At 38.1% G+C, this 21,195-nt stretch overlaps 2 protein-coding genes and 1 pseudogene across 2 annotated transcripts; 2 read left to right on the forward strand and 1 right to left on the reverse strand.

Moving 5' to 3' along the window:
• The first annotated feature begins 436 nt into the window (after positions 1 to 436).
• Positions 437 to 1,254, forward strand: LOC106444088 (annotated as a pseudogene).
• A 1,535-nt stretch (positions 1,255 to 2,789) lies between these two features.
• Positions 2,790 to 6,045, reverse strand: LOC125587332. The gene is made up of 2 exons (XM_048757588.1): positions 5,379 to 6,045; positions 2,790 to 2,833 (listed from the first exon to the last, which is right to left on the reverse strand). The coding sequence occupies exons 1-2, from the start codon at positions 6,043 to 6,045 to the stop codon at positions 2,790 to 2,792; spliced, it is 711 nt and encodes a 236-aa protein (XP_048613545.1).
• Positions 6,046 to 19,058: 13,013 nt separating this feature from the next.
• Positions 19,059 to 21,002, forward strand: LOC106420834 (serine/threonine-protein kinase WAG2-like). The gene has a single exon (XM_013861697.3). The coding sequence runs from the start codon at positions 19,383 to 19,385 to the stop codon at positions 20,823 to 20,825; it is 1,443 nt and encodes a 480-aa protein (XP_013717151.1). The 5' UTR covers positions 19,059 to 19,382; the 3' UTR covers positions 20,826 to 21,002.
• The last annotated feature ends 193 nt before the right edge of the window (positions 21,003 to 21,195 follow it).

A 21,195-nucleotide genomic window follows, 5' to 3' on the forward strand; every position in this document is an offset into this window, starting at 1 on the left:
ATTAATATAATAAACGAGAAAATATATAAGAATTATAAATGTGATGTGTAATTGTAGGGACCAAAATGTAATTAAAAATATGAAACTTCAAATTTGAAGTTTTAAAGTGAAACTTCAAATATAGAGTTTCACTCCTCAAAAATTCAAATTTGAAGTTTTGAAATTTCTTTTTGGAGAGTTAAAAACTTCATATTTGAAGTTATATAGTGTCTTTTGGAGATGCTCTAAACCGGAAAAAAATCATTAATGAACGTAGACAACTCAATTTAATAAACAGTTTATATGTCATTATTCATTAATTACTTAAGTCTAATCAAATATCTAACTTTAACTCATTTCTGGTACGTACTACTAGATTTGGATAAAATGAAATAGAACAAGACAGTTACCTAAAACTGAGACTGGTGGCATCATAATCATCACATGAGAATATTGAATGATTGAGCGGCTGTTTTGTATGTTATTATGAATTGAAACACTTCACATTATAAGAGGCAAAGATCTCTATTTCCGCAACACAGAAACAAAGAAAATGGACAAGACTGATCAAAATGTTAACCGAACGGAGAGAACGGTAGAGACGGTCCTGCGAGTCGCATCAATGGCTCTAAGTATTTCAAGTCTCGTGATCATGATCAAAAACTCTATCGCCAATGACTTTGGCTCTCTTTCTTACTCAACTCTTGGAGCTTTCAAGTGCACACTCTTTCACTCTCTCTCTCTCTCTGTAGAAAGTAATCTATTGTTGAAACTTAATTTGCTTTTGTTGTTCTCTTATTTTAGGTATTTGGTGACTGCTAATGGAGTTTGTGCGGCATATTCTGTTCTTTCTGCTATCTTTGTAATAGTCATTCCGTGTCCTATAAGTAAGCCCATACTCTGGACATTGTTCTTGCTTGATCAAGTGGTCACGTATGCGGTTTTAGCGGCGGCGGCTGTATCTGCAGAGACGGTATACTTAGCATATAAAGGAAACTTAAACATCACTTGGAGCTCTGCTTGTGATTATTATGGAATCTTCTGTCACAAGGCACTAGTCTCAGTTATATTAACATTCCTTGTTTCTGTTCATTACGTGTCACTTTCATTCATCTCTTCCTATAGACTCTTTAGCAGATTCGAAGCACCTAAGCATTGAAAGCAAAGAACACATAAGTAGGAAGGTACATGCATATGAGAAACCTGGTTGAGAAAAGTGAAAGTGAATGTTGAATAAAAGAGTAACTGATATAAATTAAGGTTTTGTTTCGCTAATGTTTACTCCATGTCGTAAAAGAATGGAGAAACTGTGTCTTTATTTCTGAATAATAAGTTCCCTTTATATAGGGGTTATAAAGAAGAGATAGATGGAAAGAGTACAAAACCTAATCCAAGATGAAATAAGAAAACTAAAGATAACAAGAAAAGGAAAACGTCCTAATCCTAAGTCGGTCCAAAACCGACCGACTCTCTCTCCTCTTGGTCGCGGCCGCGGCTGGGCCTGGTCGTGGCTGATGGGCCTTCTCTTTTGGTCTTGGTTAATAGCAATCCACTCCATGATTTATAACACTCCCCCTTGGATGTTATAACCATATGGGTTTGTATCATGCACGACGTTGCCTCATTAAAACCTCTCTAGGAAAACCAAAAACCCAAGGTGGGAAAAATGGAAACCGTAGACAGGAAAAAGAGTACAACACATGACACTCTCCCTGATGAAGGCATCACTGAAGATCCTTCAGCTGGCGCATTCCTATCTGATGAACCAGCTTCTTGAACGTTGAGGTTAGCAGAGACTTGGTGAAAAGATCGGCTGAATTGTCACTGAACCGAACTTGAACCACTTGAACTTCTTTAGCCTTCTGCAGGTCATGGGTGAAGAAGAATTTGGGCAAGATATGTTTTGTTCTATCTCCCTTAATGTGTCCATCTTTGAGCTGAGCTATACAAGCTGCATTGTCCTCATAGATGATCGTTGGCTCTTCTTTTTCTTTTCCCACGGCCAGGCCACTCTCTTTTAGGATATGGCCGGTCATGTTCCTCAACCACACAAGCTCTCGGCTTGCTTCAAACATGGCTATGATCTCGGCATGATTAGATGATGTGGCTACTAAGGATTGTTTTGTGGACCGCCAACATACTGCAGCCCCACTGTGTATAAACACATATCCTGTCTGAGATCTAGCATTGTGTGGGTCAGATAAGTACCCAGCATCTGCATATCCGGCCAAGCTATCTCCTGGTCGGCTCATATAGAACAATCCGAGGTCCTTTGTTCCTTGCAGATATCTGAACAGATGTTTTATTCCGTTCCAGTGCCTAAATGTCGGACATGAACTGAATCTAGACAGTAAACTCACGGCAAAACTGATGTCTGGTCTAGTATGACTAGCCAAGTACATTAAGGCTCCAATGGCACTTAGGTAAGGCACTTCCGGTCCGAGTGTCTCCTCGTCTGGCTTCTTTGGTCCGAATGGGTCCTTCTCTAGGTCTAAGGACCTTACGACCATAGGACTTGACAAGGAATGAGCCTTGTCCATATTAAACTGCTTGAGTATCTTTTCTGTATATGTCTTTTGATGCACAAGGATTCCTTTGTCTACATACTCAAATTGCAGTCCCGAACAGAACTTAGTTTTTCCTAAGTCTTTCATTTCGAATTTTTTCTTTAGACATTCGACTGTTTGGGAAATCTCTCCAGGGGTTTCTATTATATTCAGGTCGTCCACATAAACCGACATGATCACGAAGTCCTTGTTGTCGAATCTCTTTATAAAAACACATGGACTTATTGGATCGTTCTTATAACCCTATTTCATTAGGTACTCTGATAATCTGTTGTACCACATTCGACCTGATTGTTTCAAACCATATAAGGCTTTATTCAGCTTAATACAATGCTGTTCTCGAGAACCTTTCTTATCTTTGAGCTCAATACCCTCTGGAACTCTCATATGAATTTCATTACCCAGTGGACCGTACAGGTATGCAGTTACTACATCCATTAGGCGTAAATCAAGTTTCTCTTTTACGGCCAGACTGATTAAATATCGTAATGTAGTTGCATCCACCACAGGGGAGTAAGTCTCCTCATAATCTATTTGCTGGTCTCTGTGAGAATCCTTGTGCTACAAGCCGTGCTTTGTAGCTCACTACTTCTCATTTCTCATTTCTCTTTCTCACAAAGACCCATTTGTATCCCACTGGTTTGACATCTCTTGGTGTCACGGTTATAGGGCCAAAAACGTCTCTTTTCTTTAATGATTCTAACTCCATGTTTATAGCTTCTTTCCATTTGATCCAATCTGATCTTTGCATGCATTCATATATGGACGTGGGTTCTAGATCCTCATCTTTTTCCATGATCTCAAGTGCTACTTTATACGCAAATATATCATCGACGTCGATATCTTTTCTGTTCCATTTCGTTCCAGACATTATATAGTTTATAGAGATCTCTTGACTGTCCGGCCCTTGTGTCCCATGAAGTTCGGCGTCCCGAACCCCATCATTTGGAACGGTCGGATCATTTGGTTCGGCCGGCTCACTTGGCTCGACCGTTCTGGTCGGCTCGGCCGGTTCATCAATGTTCTGGACGGTTTCCTTGATGCTCTCGGATCCAACACCTCTCTTGGACTTCCGAGGCTGTTTATCTTTGGAACCAATAGGTCTACCACGTTTGAGACGTAGTTTAGACTCTGTAGCCACTTGACCTTGTCCCTTCTGGACGTCTATTCTTATTGGTGCATTACAAGCCGGTATGTATGACTTTGTCACTCTATTTGGGTCAGCAAATGAATTTGGCAGTTGATTAGCTAGCTTTTGAAGATGTATAATCTTTTGGACTTCCATATCACATTCTTTAGTCCGAGGATCTTGCCAAGATATTGATGGTCGAGACCATTCGATTTCATTGCTCAACCGGCCGTTATCTCCCCCTAAGGTCGGATAAGTGGACTCATCAAACTGTGAGTTTGCGTATTTGGCCTTAAAAAAATCACCGGTTGTTGGCTCAAGATACTTTATAATGGTTGGGGAGCCATATCCAATATATATTCTCATCCTTCTTTGTGGTCCCATTTTTGTTCTCTGTGGTGGAGCAATTGGAACGTAGACGGCACATCCAAATGCTTTGATGTGGGACACGTCTGGCTCATGACCCGTGATTAACTGGGATGGTGAATATCTATGCTCACTAGATGGCCAGATGCGAATCAGTTCTGTTGCATGTAATACTGCATGTCCCCATGCTGATACCGAGAGTTGAGACCGCATTAGTAATGGTCGGGCGATCAGCTGGATACGTTTAATGAAGGATTCGACCAAGCCGTTCTGTGTATGTACATGTGCCACGGAGTGTTCTACACTTACCCCCATGGACATACAATACTCATTAAACGCCTGGGACGTAAACTCACCAGCATTGTCAAGACGTATAGTCTTTAGAGGGAAATCTGGAAAGTGTGCCTTCAGTCTTATTATCTGAGAAACAGGCGTGCAAATGCCAGGTTTCGTGTGTATAGTAGACAAACATGTGACCATCTGGTTGATGCATCAATCAGAACCATAAAGTATCTGAACGTCCCACTAGGTGGGTGTATTGGTCCACATATGTCTCCCTGAATCCTTTCCAGAAAGTTTATGATCTCTTTATTAACTTTGGCTGGTGATGGCCTAGTTATTAGTTTCCCTTGTGCACATGCTGCACATGTGAGATTGTATGGGACAACTCCTTTAATTGTGTGCCCTTGTGAATTCATTATCAACTTTCGCATCATGTTATTACCGGGATGGCCAAGCCGGTTATGCCATAGAGTGAAAATTTCGCAGGCATTAGCCTCGATCATACTGATCTTTGCATAGTATAGACCAGTAGACATTGCAGGTATGGTTTCTAGGATCTTTCTATTGCCTTTGGTGATCGAAATTATCTTAAGGAATTCTTTATTTCCTTCTTCCCATGTTTCAAGATGGAAACCATTCAATCTTATGTCTTTAAAACTCAATAAGCTTCTTTTAGAGCTTGGGGAATACAAGGCAGTTTTGATCTCTAGATGAGTGCCCTTAGGCATCAGTACATATGCCTGGCTGTGACCTTCAATCAGGCCGGCTACACCTGCAATGGTGTGTACGTTTGCACTTTGCATTGTGAGATTTACAAAATATCTTTTGTCTCTAAGTATTGTGTGACTTGTGCCACTATCCACCACGAGTATGCTCATATCATCTTTCATTTCTATAAGTAATAAGATTTCTAATCTCAGAGACTTTATAAAACTTTAAAACTTTCTTTATTAAAATTTCAGAACACCAACAATGAAATTTAAAACACCAAAGCAATCATAAAGCAATCATAAAGCAATAAAACAAGTCGTATCGAAAATTTTAGTCTTTGAGACAATCAGAAGTCTCAAAATCCATTTGGTCATCTTTGGCAATGTCGGAATCATCATCAGCCTCATATCCGGAATCGTGAACCATGTGAGCCTCCGGGTTCTTGTTCTTAAGAATTTCTTGGTAGAGCTCACACAAGTGCTTAGGGGTTCTACAATTATTGGCCCAATGGTTGCCCATCCCACATCTGTGACAAACGGATTTGGTCGAGTAAGACGGTTTGGATATGCCGCCTCGACCTCGGCCATAACTACCTCGGCCACGGCCGGGATTGGAACCACGACCACGGTTATTGTGGTTTCCTTTCCGGCCGGCCAAGTATTTGTCTCGGCTGTTCGAGTAATTGTCACGATCACGGTTCATGTATCCACCTCGGCCTTTGCCGTGTGATCTCTTATCATTCTGGATGTAATTGTACTCGTTGGGATCTTTCTTTTCAACCTCATTGGCCTCTGGTAATGCTGCTGTTCCAACAGGTCTAGCTTCACTGTTCTTCATCAGGAGCTCATTGTTTACCTCGACCAGTAGCAGGCACGAGATCCAATCAGTGTATGTGGCGAAGCCTTTCATTCGGTACTGCTGCTGCAGTATTATGTTTGATGAATGGAATGTAGAGAATGTTTTCTCAAGTAACTCTTCTTCGGTTACAACTTCACCACAAAGTCTCTGCATCGAGACCGTCTTAAATAGACTGAATTGTACTCATCCACTGACTTATAATCCATGAATCTTAGATTCTTCCAGTCATTTCTAGCCTTTGGGAGTAACACCGTTTTCTAGTGATCATATCTATGCTGTAAAGCATCACAAAGCTCTAGTGGATTTTCCATCGTGATGTACTGATCTTTTAGACCTTCAATGAGATGATGGCGTATAATACTTATAGCCATGTACCGATTCTTATCGGCCTCATTGTTGTCCTTGATGATTGTATCACCAAGTCCCTTTGACCTTAAGCTGATCTTTGTATCTAGCGCCCACTCCAAGTAGTTATCTCCAGAGAGATTAAGGGCTGCATAGTCTATGGTTGAGATTTTTGACATCTGAATCACAATATCATTCACAATTTAGGTTCATAATGTGATCATGTGGCCGCAGGGTAATTAACAAGCTCGACCACAAACCTGTCTTACGCATTTATGAAAATCAAGCAATCTAATCGCCCATGGTGCGAATCAATCATCAAGCCACACGGCCATGTAGTTCTATATAATGCAACCGGTTTCAAGATTGTATAAACTACATGCTGGTCGATTCTTATTTAAACAGTATGAATGCAATCCATATTCAGATTCATATGTATGCAAGTAATCTAAATCAATTCTAGGGTTTCCGATTTAAACACTAGTAGGATTCGATTTCAAGATTAAGGTTTCAAGGCCTTTAGGATTTAAATTCTAGATCAGATTACTTTAATCAATTTAACAATCCTAAACCTCAGATTTATCAAATCAATCAATCAAGCAAGAACAAATAAAATCGGATTCAAGCTTTAGGTTTAGGGTTTTCGACTCCAAAATTAGGGTTTCTCAAATTCAGATCAGAAACAAATAATCAATCAATTATGTTCTAATGGAATCGATCCTTGTTACTAGTTATAAAATTTGTAGATTTTAGTTATGTAATTTCTAGGGTTTCATCAAGAACAAAGTTTCCATAATAATGGATTAGGGTTTTGATCTTTCTAGGTTCGCAGATCAAGATATACCTTTGCTTTGTAGAGGTTTAGAACCGGACCACCAAAGAAAAGAGAGAGAACGGATGGAGCTTCAAGACGAGATGATCGGACGCTTGCAGGCTCCTATCGGGTCGCGGAACCGGGACGGACGCGAGCTGCCGGCTTGTCTCGGGTGCGAGGTGCCTCGGACGCGAGCCGTGTGCTGATCGGGTTTCGTCTGAGCTGGAGCGTGAGCTGGGGACGTCGGATCCGAACGGACAGAGGACGTTTAGGGGTTTAGATGATCGTCTGAGTTTTGGAACAAACGAAGAACGTCTCTAGGGTTTATGAGTCGCCGGTTTTAGGCTTTTAGGTTTTGATTTTGTCTCAGGGTTCTGGAGGCTATCGTGTTGATAACGTGTTGTAAAAGAATGGGGAAACTGTGTGTTTATTTCTGAATAATAAGTTCCCTTTATATAGGGGTTACAAAGAAGAGATAAATGGAAAGAATACAAAACCTCATCCAGGAGGAAATAGGAAAACTAAATATAACAAGAAAAGGAAAACGTCCTAATCCTAAGTCGGTCCAAAACCGACCGACTCTCTCTCCACTTGGTCGCGGCCGCGGCTGGGCCTGGTCGTGGCTGATGGGCCTTCTCTTCTGGTCTTGGTTAATAGCAATCCACTCCATGATTTATAACACTCCATAGTTTTTTCTTTAACAAAATTATACAACCAAAATGGTGATCAAAACCAAATATGAGCAACCTTAACGGTGAGGAATGAGAATACTCACTTGAACATCTTAATAATAATATATTATTATCTTTATTATCTATTATTTATGTATTTCACTACAAGAAAACATATTTTTTACGAGGGCAATATTCGTTGTAAATTAGTCGTAAACGGGGTGTTACGACGAATTAACCTCGAAAGACGTTTTGTTGTTAAACTTCCGTCATAACGGAGGTTTTTTTCGTTAATGACTCGTTACGTTTACGACGAAATATATTCCTCGTAAAGCGCAGGGAAAGAATTCGTCGTAAACGACACGTAAGATTTCGTGGTAAAGCTCACGTAATGATTTCGATGTAAAGCATACGTAAATACTTTCGTTGTAAATCACTCGTAAACATTTCGATGTCAAACCCTCGTAAATCTTTCGATGTTAATCACTCGTAAACATTCGATGTAAACTCCATGTAATGTTTACGAGGAGTTTACATCGATTCTTATTATATTATTATTAATTAATATATAATAAATTTTAATTTATATTTAATATTCGGAATTTAAATATTTTTAATTTTAAAACGAAATATGAAATTGAAAAACATATTTTAAAAAGGCATTTAAAAGTCATACAACAATATTTAAATTCATAATACAAACAGAAATATAAAAAAAACTACATATCCTCGAAGTAGTTGGTGGGGTTGCTCGGCTATTGACGGTTTGGATCGGACTCTTCGGGATCTCGTACTGGCAACCCAAGAGCGGCTCGTCTCTCACTCAACATTCTCTGCATAGTCGGGTTTCCCACCGGCATCACGTCTAGCAGATCCTCAAGAGAATCTAAACGAACCTGCTGGCTATCCATTCGAGCTTTCATCTGAGAATTCACTTCATCCCGTCTCGAAGTGTATGACGAAGTTGCCCTTGCAACTTCGTTAACAGAGCCTATGCCGACTGTCCGTCCCTTCTTTTTAGGAGCCACCTATAAAATTAAAACATATATTAATATAGTTAATTATGTTAAAATATTAAAAATAACGTAAACAAAAATTTTAAGTTGTACCTTTACGAAGATTCTGTCGGCCTCTTCGGTGGTCAATGTGACGGGTAATCCATCGGGAGACTGCTAGGTTAGTTGCGTCTCCCGTTCTTCAATCCGAGTAGCCACTGCATGGAAGAGTTTCTCAGATGCAGGATCCACAAAAACTCCGTCGAATGTGGCGTGAGTCATCTTGAATAGCTCAGACAGAGATGGTAAGACTCCCGTCTTCTCTAACTACAAAAAAAAATTAAATTAAATATTAAAATTTAAGTTAATTGAAAATTTTAAAATAAATATTAAAAACAAAACTTACAGCTTCTAGACGGACTCATGCATGAGGTTTTTGTCCGGTTCTGCGAAGCATGGGCAAATGACCATCTTAATCATTCGTCCTTCGAGAAGCCGAGCACGAATTGGCCTTTTTGATCGAAGAGGGGTGCTCCCAATAGGCGATGAGGCCATCCCACACATCCTTCGTGAGCTCAGTGGGCTTTCCCTCATACCCGTAGATCTCCCACTTGTCCTTCCAATCGGAGACTGTGTAGCAGAGGCGGATCTTTGCCTTTGCAACGAATTACGCCTTCACCCTCTCGGTGATTCCCAAAGACCAACGACACTTTTGCTGAAACACAAAAATTTTGAAAAAATTACAATTAATAGTAAATATTAATATATATATATATATATATATATATATATTTAAAAGCGAAAATTTAATTAAATTTAAAAATCTTTCTGCAAAACATTTAAACCAAGTGATCTTAACGTGATTTGGTGTCTTGCTCCAGTTCGGATATGACCCGTCGTAGTAACCCTTAATCGTCGCCGAAACGCTCCGGCTAACACGGTTGTTAGCCCCAAACCTGAAAAAAAAAACAATTTAACCGTTAGAAAAGAAAAATAATTTAAATTTTAATGTAATAAAAATTAATAACTTACCAATAAGTTCCTCGGGGTCTATCGCGGTCTAGAACATCCAAACCCTCCCGTCCAGACTGGGCAAGTAAATCCTCCGCCGTATATCTCGCGAATGGAGCATATGAAGGCAAACGCAAATCCGGATGAACTGCACCTTCTGGGACAGGCTGAGGTGCAGCCGCTGGAGGAGGAGGTGGAGGCATCTGCGGTGGAAGGGGAGGACTCGAAGAAACTCTCTGAGAAGTCTGAAAGTCTGGAACTGCATCGGAAGACAATAGACCGGAAGAAGATGTACCGAAACCATCGCCAAACAACTGGGCATAAGTAGGTGCTGCTGGTTTCCTCTTAGGAGCCATCTAAAAAAAATTAAAATAAATTTAATCAATTACGACATAATTAAAAAATTATTCTGTTACCTAACTAATCACCTAAACTAATTACCTAACTAATCACCTAAACTAATTACCTAACTAATTAATCACCTAAACTAACTTTAAAAAAAATAGAAGAGGAAAGAGAGTGTACCTTAGAGGGAGAGCAAAGGAATTTGGGAGGAATGAACGAGGCAGCCTCGCTCTCGGTGTCTCAATAAATAGAAAACGTTTCGTCGTAAACGCGACGTAATATTACGACGAAGTTACCAGGCCCGCGTTTTTCCATTTACGACGAAGTTACCAGGCCCGCGTATGTTTACGACGAAATTACCAGGCCCGCGTTTTTCCGTTTACGACGAAGTTACGAGACCCGATTTTTTCCGTTTACGACGAAGTTACCAGACCCTTCTTTTCCCGTTTACGACGAAGTTACCAGACCCGTCTTTTTCCATTTACGACGAAATTACGTGGAATCGATTTAACCATTTACGACGAAGTTACCATGCCCATGTTATTTTTACAACGATTTTACAACGCTTAACCCTAAACACCGAGAATGAAATCCCTAAACCCCAAAGTCACATATCATCGAACATCATATCTTCTTCTCTACTACTTCTTGCTCTTTCTCCCACTTAAACTCTAAAACCCTAAAACTCCAAATAAATTTTTAAAAACTAAAGAAAAACATATTATATAAAACAACATTTGTTACACATACATTAAGATGGTAAAAAAACAATATTTCTTTAAACATACGTTACAATAGAGAAATACAACATTTGTTACATATATTACATCACTCTAAATCATTTTCGTTCTCATCAATATTACATCACTCTAAATCGTTTTCGTTCTCATCACTATCATTACAATCATCATCGTCGCTTCTCTCGAACTCATCTTCACTTGCTTCATCTGTCGCATCTTCGGGAATATCTTCAGTTGGTTGTTCTGGTACCTCAACTTCATTGATAGCGTCTTCTTCTTGCAAGGGTGGTTCTTCTCTAGCGACAATGTGTCCACGAGGTGTAATTTTGATAGCAGTTAACCAGTTTATCCCAGAAGTTCGAAGCCGAGGATAAGGAAGGCAGCTAACTTGCTCAGCTTGTGAAGCTAAAATGAAAGGCTCAAATTTGTTGTATCTTCTCCCAAAATTGACATCCACATCACCAAATTTGTTATACCGAATCCCTCGGTTCACAACAGGATCGAGCCATTCACATTTGAAGAGGACGCATTTTAGCTTCAATAACCCCAGAAATTCCACTTCAATAATCTCATGCAAGATCCCGTAAAAGTATGTTTCACCTTTCACACATATTCCGTAGTTACTCGTTGTCCGATGTCTCCCATACTCGTATGTGTGAAAGGTAAATCCTCGTGTGAAATACATAGGTGATGTGGTGACCTTTGCAACTGGACCTTGAACCAATTCGTGAAACCATACGGGATAATAAGGATCGTCATAATCAACCTGCAAAAAGGAGATATTCTTAATTGATATTGAAGTATCAAAACACTTACTTAATTAATCAATGTATGAGATATATTACGTACCTGTGATTTTAACCACTTGACAAAGTGCTTATCTTTACGTGTGTCCACATCAGTTGCAGATATTCCTGGTATTGCTTCTTCAACTTGAGATACAAACATGCTGCAAATTAAACAAATAATCAAGTCATACATAATTAACTTCAATTCATATAATTAACATTCACAAAATATTTACTTTTCAAAGTAACGGATCACTGCATCCTCGCAGTTGAGTAGAATATAAGTGTGGGCACTATGTTTATCCTCTTCACATGACCACCATACTTCTTTCGTTTTACCACCAAACCGTGCAATTTCGCAGAAAATGTCAGGAACACCATCAATTGGATATGATGTCGGTACTCCACCATCATCATATCTTTTTCTCGTACGAACAGTTGGAGCAAAGTAGTATGATGTGAAGTTAGATGTTTCGGCTGTCAAAATCCCCGCAACTATTGAACCTTCCACCTTTGCAAGATTTCTTGCTTTCCCCTTCAAATGTTTCATCTGTCGCTCATACGGATACATCCATCCGTTGTGAACAGGCCCACGAAGCAATGCTTCATACGGTAGGTGGACAACTAGATGCTCAATGACGTCAAAAAATGAAGAAGGAAATATCTTCTCCAGGTTACACAATATGATCGGAATGTTCTGATGATGTTGTTCGATGACTTCTTCCTTGAACGTACGTGTGCTAAGATCTCTGAAAAATGCTCTGATGGCTGTATATTGCCAAAGTAATCAAATTAATAACATTTCATAACATATGTATATATATTATAAAATTATAATTACCTGCAACTGCTTCATGGACATTTGCTGGAAGGAGCTCGGCAAAAGCAAATGGAAGTAGTCGTTGCATAAACACATGACAATCATGACTCTTCATTCTGGAGAACTTTTGACCTTGTTCAACACATCTTGACAGATTTGAAACGTAACCATGAGGAAACTTAACTTCTGATGCAACCCAGTCAAACAAGGTTGTTTTGGCTTCTGATGACAACCGGAAGATGAGAACATGAACGTTTCCATTGCTCTTGATATGTAACTTACTTCTTGAGCAAATATCAGGTAAATCCATCCTTGACTTTTTGTTATCTTTTGTCTTTCCAGAGACGTTAAGTAATGTATTCATGATGTTCTCAAAAAAAAATTTCTCAATATGCATGACATCCAGATTGTGGCGTAAGAGAAGATCCTTCCAATAGGGTAGCTCCCATAATATACTCTTCTTATGCCAATTGTAAGAGACACCATACCCATCAGGCATATTTCCAGGAACATGCCAATTTCCTCCAACCTTAACTGTTTCCTGAGCTCCGTAATAATCAATGTCTGCTTCGATCTGCTGGCCGGTTAGATATGGAGGAGGACTGTCTCTGACAATTTTTTTGTGCCGAAACAATGTTTTATTTCTTCTGTACGGATGGGCAAGTGGAAGAAAGCGACGATGACAATCAAACCAACAACTCTTCCTACCATTCTTCAGTTGAAAAGGATCCATCGATCCAAGACAATATGGACAAGATAATCTTCCATGAGTTGTCCAGCCAGACAACATCCCATAAGCAGGGAAATCACTTATCGTCCACAGCAGAACTGCTCGCATCGTAAAATTGTTTTTCAAGGAACAATCGTACGTCCTCACCCCTTCTGACCACAATTGCTTTAGCTCTTCTATCAACGGTTGAAGAAAAACATCAAGAGACCGTTTTGGATGCTTCGGCCCAGGGATTAATATGGTCAAAAATAGAAATTCTTGTTCCATGCACATATCCGGCGGTAAATTGTACGGCGTAAGAATGACTGGCCACAAAGAATATTGTCTACCAGACATTCCAAATGGACTAAATCCATCGGTGCATAACCCAAGATAGACATTCCGAATATTTGTAGCAAAATCTGCGTGTACCTTGTTGAAATGTTTCCATGCTCTTGCGTCTGATGGATGTGCAACCTCACCATCTCTCTGGACATGTTCTGCATGCCACCTCATCGACGCAGCAGTCCTCTCAGATTGATATAATCTTTTCAATCTGTCTGTAATTGGTAGGTACCACATCCTTTGGTACGGTACCCTATTCCTCCCACGGCCTTGCGGTTTGAATCGTGGTTTTTTGCAGAAGCGACACTCTTCTAACTTGTCATCTTCTTTCCAGTAGATCATGCAGTTGTCGATGCAAGCATCAATCATCTCCGAAGGCAACCCAAGACTATAAACCAATTTCTGAATCTCATAATAAGATTCAGCAGACACGTTGTCTTATGGCAAATACTCTTTAAACAACTCCGCCCATGTATCCATGCAATGCTCAGGTAAATTATGATCCATTTTAATATTCATCATCCTAGCTGCTAGAGACAATTTAGAGAGACCTTCTCTACAACCAGTGTAGATTGGTTGATTTGCAGCATCTAGCATTTCATAAAACCTTTTTGCATCCAAATTAGGTTCTTCTACATTTCCAGTTCCATCAGCTATTGTTGTAGTTGTTTCTAAAAATGCATCACTAATCATATCTTGAACCCTATCATGATCTACCATCTGCTCCTCTTGATTATAATTATATTCATTATGCAAATGATTCGGTTCTTCACTATGATGAGCATCCTCAAAATTATTATTACTACTACTAGCTTCATTTCCCCCATAACCATCTCCATGTTGATACCAAATGTAGTACTGTGGTGTAAATCATTTGTTTACTAAATGCTTCCATACAGTTTCACTACGTGCAAATTTTGAATTCTTGCATTTCTGACAGGGGCAGAACATCTTACCGCTTTCCTGCGTGATCGGTGTACAGCCCGCCTGGTGCATGAATGTCTCTAGCCCGCTCAGAAATGCGTTCGTCACCCTCCCGTTGGAATCTTTGTGCAAATACATCCAACTCCGTAACTCGTAAATACTACCGCCACCGGCCATTTTTCTTAGATTTTTTTTTGAAATTTTTTTTCTGATTTTTTTTTCCGTTTGTGTGTTGTGAGGAAGAGAGTTGTGGGAAATGACATATATATAGAGAAATGTTTGAGTTAGGTAGTTGAAATATAACAACGATTTTACAAGGAATGTTTTACATGGATTTTACATGGTTTTAACATAATATTTACAACGACTTTACGACGAAATTAGGTAAGTTAAAGCACATTGAATACACGTTTTCACCTAAATATAACGGTAACATGTTTCGTTGTAATGTCGATGTAACGATTACGATGTATTTCTCATTCCACGTACTTTCGTCGTAAACTTACATGGACTTTACGACGAAAATATTTCCTCGTAAATTTACATGGAGTTTACGACGAAATTTGGTCTCCTCGAAACTGCGTTGTAAACACCATGTAAATTTACGAGGAAATATTTTCGTCGTAAATCTTCGTTGTTATGGAGACGTTTTCTTGTAGTGTTTATATTTAATTCTTAAAACAAAATTAACCTTCAAAACTTGACATGTGTCTTTATAGTATCTAAAGAAGTTTTAGAGTATGGTGTTTGATACATGTTCTCGTATTTTTGTCTTTCTCTCCTATTTTCGATTTTCTAATTATTTATTTGTTGAGATGCTTTGGTTAAGAAATCTCCATTAGAAGTGTTCTAGATTCTAACAATACTATAAACATGAGTATAATTTTAAAGGAAAAAAAAAAAGAATAATAGAGTGACCGGCGGCCCCTTGAGAAAGAAGAATTGGAAGCGAGTTCGAAAGCAAACCATCACATAAAGCCCATTTACAAGTATTGGACCGCGACTGAATTAGTCAACCACAAACGTTGACTATTTGACCTCTAGAGTGCAATCGTAGGTTACGATAAGTTCACTACTAGCCTTATATAATTAGTCTTTTACCCAAAAATAATAATTGTCGTCTAATAATTTATAGACGTTTCAGGATGTACATGTCCCTTTGTGTGTTGGTTATGTCAATAATTGATTCGTAAGTTACGTTATTTACATTTATTTGAGGCTTAGTTAGGTTTTTATTAAGTTATTTAAATATTTGTAACTAATAAGTGGGCGTAGTTCAATGTATTTGAAAACCCATATGGTATGCTGTTTTATCCTTTTAATAAATTATTATTGTGGGCTCCAAGGTGATGATTAGGAGCTTCTGTCATGTTTTGAACTCAATGAACATGATATGATATGACCATGTTAAACTTGTTAAAATTCAAGTGCTTTTGTACTAACCAGTGAGCTTGATCAGGACACAATAATTATAATAAAGTAACAAATTAATCATCGTATTAACAAAACTAAGCTAAGGTGCAGTGCACCTCAAAAGGAACGTAACTAACTATATGGTTTACACTCCAATGCGTATTTTGGGGGCATCAACATGACTATGCATTTATAGTATAGTCTTGGAAATAAGAATTGCTGAAAATCGTTGAAATGTTGTTAAATCTGGTCAATATTTTATGCAACTCCTTTAAATTCCTCACTAAACAACATGATAAAAGTACCTCTAATGTATTTTTTTCAAAATTTATTTCACCATAAAAATAGAATAATAAACAAAAATAAAATGATTATTCCGTTTATAGAATCAATCTACTATAATAAAAAATGAAGTGAAATTGAAACTGTAAACTTCATTTTATAATAAATTATAGAATTGGATTGGAGATGTTTTAACAGTTTTGTTAAGCTAAAGTGTTTAAGGGTATATGTTAGTTGCTTATAGTAACCCCGCATATAGCCTATGTTGTTTTGATGTGTATTATAAGAGCAATAATAAGATAACTTATATATGAAGGGGTTACTATAAGCAACTAACATCTACTCACCTAACCACTTTAGCTTAACAAAACTGTTAACTATATACAGAACTATAAGTGACAAATAATTTTGTTTTCTTTCGACCAAGGTTTTTTATATCTATATATTTCATGTAAGGCACGGATTAGATTGGTCTCAAAATTAATGTGACCAATGTATGTGTCATACTACACATAGTTATATATATATATACAAACAGACTTCATATAGACGAGTTGATTTTTTCTCTTTCTGTCAGAAGTAGTTGTGACAAAATGCAACTATTCATTGCATTATTATTATTTTTTTTTTGAAAAAGGCTTAAGGTTAAGCATTATTTCGTCTTCAAATAATAGTTTCTCTTAATAATTAATACAGGTTGGATTCTTCGCCCCCATCAATTATTTCTCTAAAATTGTTCTTTTTTTCGTTAGCAGTATATTATGCATAGCATTTAAAATTAAAAATTAAGTAATCGTTACTGAGGGTTAATTCATTCGATAATCATATACTAGTAAAATAAAATAACTAAGATGTGCATATAAACACACATACATAATTACACTATTACTCTAAATCCCAATAGTCGATCGTAAACGTAAAGCTAGTTAATTATGAAAAAGCTATAAATTATGTTATTATCACGTTCGTCGACCAGAGAATAAATGGATCGATGATCATTATGCCAAAGCACGTGGTTAATCAACAAAATATCATTACTTCTAATGCAAATTCTTGAAGATTCATTGACAATTTGAAATTACTGTGTGTTAATTACAAGATAAAACATATACTTAGGGTAAGATCCTCGTGTTTTCCTTTTCCTGACATCTTGGGTTTTAACAGTTCTTGTTTGGCGAATTTGTTTTGCAACTTGCATCATGCAATTAGGTACCGGTTTGCTCTGGCATATACACATAGTTTATAACAATGATTACATAAAATACTACTACCTCCGTTCCTGAAAGTAAGATGTTTTAGATTTTTTCCTTGTTACACAAAGATAGATTTTCTATATTGTTAAGATACTTTTTTATACTTTTGAGGAACATTAATTAAGAATATTTGAATTGATTAAATTTCATTGGTGAAAAGTTATTGGAAAGTGTATAATCAAGTAAAAAATAAATTAAATTATAAATATTTATTAAATTCTTAATAAGCGTGCATACTCTTGAAAATCTTACTTTCAGGAACAGAAAGAGTATCATATAGACGGGCTCTGAAGAAAACAAATATGTTGATGAAACTACACTTAAACCAATCATTAATCTATGTCACTTCTCTAGATGGCCGGTTAAGTCATATAACCGTCAAATCTCTCCAATTAGCTTTAATAAGAAGACATGTTATCAGTGACTCCATGTATCAACTTAATTAACGAGCAATCCACGAGCTTATAATGTGACAACTTCAATAATTGACTAAAAAAACAAGATGATAGTATTTTATATAAATGTATAATAATTTAGGTAGGAAGTAAATGAGAATTATTGAAAGAATTATTAACCTAATTATATACTGATAGAAGCGACAAAGATGGGTCTTATGTTGGCCACGTGCCAGACAAAGTAAGACTTTTGAGTCGACGTGAGTCCCGCAACGGTAAGAAGCTTTAGTAATGGCCCATCACATGGATCCAGTTCCCATATTCTCTTCAACATGCGAATCCCTCTTAAATTTATGACCAACGACCCAACAAAAAATAGCGATGAAATTTTATATTTTAATTGTATTCAGATTGTATCGTTTTAAGAAAATATATTCTTGCCTCCATTATCAAATTGTTCTTGTTGTTCTTAGTATCTTTAACAGAAACAAAGACCTGCATAAAACTAGTTATGTTTTAAAACGGTAAGAACCCTTAGCGATAATATTTATTTGTTAGAAACTTGGAAAAAGTGAAATTCCTAATAATATTATAGCTGGTGATAAAGTAGTTATATTGATATACTCTTATCTGTTTCGTACTACGTACCAAGTGTCATTCTATGTTTTCAAATTTGTTTCATTATAAGTATCGTTTTGTATTTTTAATGCAAACATTAAATAAAATTTATAGTTTTTGATTTTGGTTTTAATTCAGTAATTAATAAAATAAAATAAAATAATATATTAAACAGAGATAAAAACAGAAAATTGTTAATTTTTTTAATTTGCGTGCAGAAACCTTAAATAACAACGTTATTTTACGCGAAAGAGAGACAGAGTAAAAACTATTGCGCACAACTAGTATTAGACTTGCTACGAAAATGAAAGCCTAGCAAACAAAATTATTACTGTATTTTAGCATTAAACATGTGTTGTTGACTCCTTAATCGATAGATAAGATCGTTAGCGTAGTTTCAGCATACGTAAGAGCGAGGAAGCTAATTTTAAGGAACGTTACTGCCGACAAACTGTTACTGCTTAATTAATGCATATATATGGGCATTTGCTCTCACTGACATGGAGTTTCTTCATATTCACGCACCTATTAAAAATTAGGGTTAAACCACTTGCAAGTTTCGTGAAAGTAAAATATGACTTATATTTATTTTCCTTCTTAAATATGTATTTTTGTTCTCTAGTTCAATGACTTAATTTTTTTTCTAGAGATAGTGCTAAAAGGAATCGTAAATATCATGCATGTATTATCATGGAACAAGCATGTGATTGCAAACCCAAAATTAATCATAATTTCAATCCATGTTATAATAAATTATTTAGAAAACCAAACAAGAAAAATAAATGATCCGTTTTTTTTTGACATAAATGATCCGTTAATGTCGAAAGAATTACATTCTCTTGTCTTTTCGACAGGTTCCTCAAGTCAAGCCTTCATCAACCAAACATAACTTTTTTTTTCTTTTAATTAATTATTACTTAATTAAACTAATTAATCACTTTTTTCTCAACTATCCTCTTTATAAATAACTCAGAATTCCCCGCCCTTGAAACACACAAAAAAAATCAAGAACCAACAAGAAAATGGAAGAAGAAATATATTTCCCGGACACCGATCTTGATCTCAGCTTCACATCCACCGTCACCGACCGCACATTCGCCTCCTCAAGCGGTCGGTCCAGCCTAACCCTAAGCTTCAACGACAGGCTCTCCACTTCCTCAGCCGTTACAACCTCATCCACATCCTCCTCAACCATCAACCACCGTCGCCAAGATCCTCACTGGTCGGCAATCAAATCAGCTAAGCTCCTCTCCTCCGACGGAAACATCCACCTTCGCCACCTGAAACTAATACGCCACCTCGGCACTGGAAACCTCGGCCGCGTCTTCCTATGCAACCTCCGTGACTCCTCCGCAAGATTCGCCCTAAAAGTCATCGACCGTAACAACCTAACCACGGCCAAGAAGCTATCTCAGGTCGAGACGGAGGCAGGGATCCTCTCTTTGCTAGACCACCCTTTCCTCCCTACACTCCACGCTCGTATCGATGAGTCTCACTACACGTGCCTCCTCATCGATTACGCTCCCAACGGAGACTTGCATTCCTTGCTACGCAAGCAACCTGGTAACCGTTTACCGCTTCAGCCGGTTAGATTCTTCGCCGCCGAAGTTCTCGTCGCCTTAGAGTACCTCCACGCGATGGGAATCGTGTACCGAGATCTTAAACCGGAAAACGTTTTGCTCCGAGAGGACGGACACGTCATGCTATCGGACTTCGACCTATGTTTCAAATCCGACGTTTTCCCCACTTTTAAATCTCGCCGCTACCGGAGAACATCCTCTTCGCCATCGCTTCGCCGGCGGCGAAGCGGTTGCTTCTCTGCCGCACCGGCCGAGGAGAAGTACGAGAGGGAGGAGATCGTTTCAGAGTTTACTGCGGAGCCAGTGACGGCGTTTTCACGTTCTTGCGTCGGAACACATGAGTATCTTGCGCCGGAGCTAGTCTCCGGCAACGGACACGGAAGCGGAGTAGACTGGTGGGCGTTCGGAATATTCCTTTACGAGCTATTATACGGAACGACGCCGTTTAAAGGAGATAGTAAAGAGCAAACACTGCGCAACATAGTGTCGACCACTAAGACCGTGAAGTTCCACGTGGACAGTGACTTGGATGAAGCTAGGGACTTGATTGAGAAGCTTTTGGTTAAGGACCCGAAGAAGAGGCTAGGATGCGCCAGGGGTGCGCAAGATATCAAACGGCATCCATTCTTCGACGGGATCAAGTGGCCGTTGGTTAGGCATTATAAGCCACCGGAGGAAGTTAGAGGGCTTGTGATCAAGAAGTCGACGAGAGCACATGCTGGTCACGTGACTGCCGTTACGCCGCGACGGAGGAAGTCGTTTTTGTGGAGGGCGTTGTCTTATTTACTGCGCGGTAAAAGCTCTAGTGGTGGGAGTAAAAATCAGAGCAATAGTAATTATTATCATTATGTAGGGAAAAGCTACGCGAGTCGCAAACGCGTTTAAGGCTGTCTCACGTTTTATGTTTGCTTTCTTCAATTTTCTTATACGAGTTTAGAGGTAAATCAATACAAACATAGAGGGTGTATATGTGTGTGTATACAATAGGATGTTCAACGATTTTGTATATGGAAATTATACCAGACTGAATACTATTTTGTCATTATTAAAAAAAAATTGTCATATCTTTGTCTATTATATATATATACTTGAATGCAGTAGATATGGTGTTTTATCGATTCCAAGGGCTAAAATTATTTTTGCATGTTGATATAGAGACTAAAACAAACACTCTCTTACATATTTTGAGATTTTAGTACTAATTTCATGGCAAGCTATAATAAATATACGGCTTAAAGGAAAAATGGAGTTCTCT

Source organism: Brassica napus, chromosome C5 (genome assembly GCF_020379485.1).
Source record: "Brassica napus cultivar Da-Ae chromosome C5, Da-Ae, whole genome shotgun sequence".
Lineage (NCBI taxonomy): Eukaryota > Viridiplantae > Streptophyta > Magnoliopsida > Brassicales > Brassicaceae > Brassica > Brassica napus.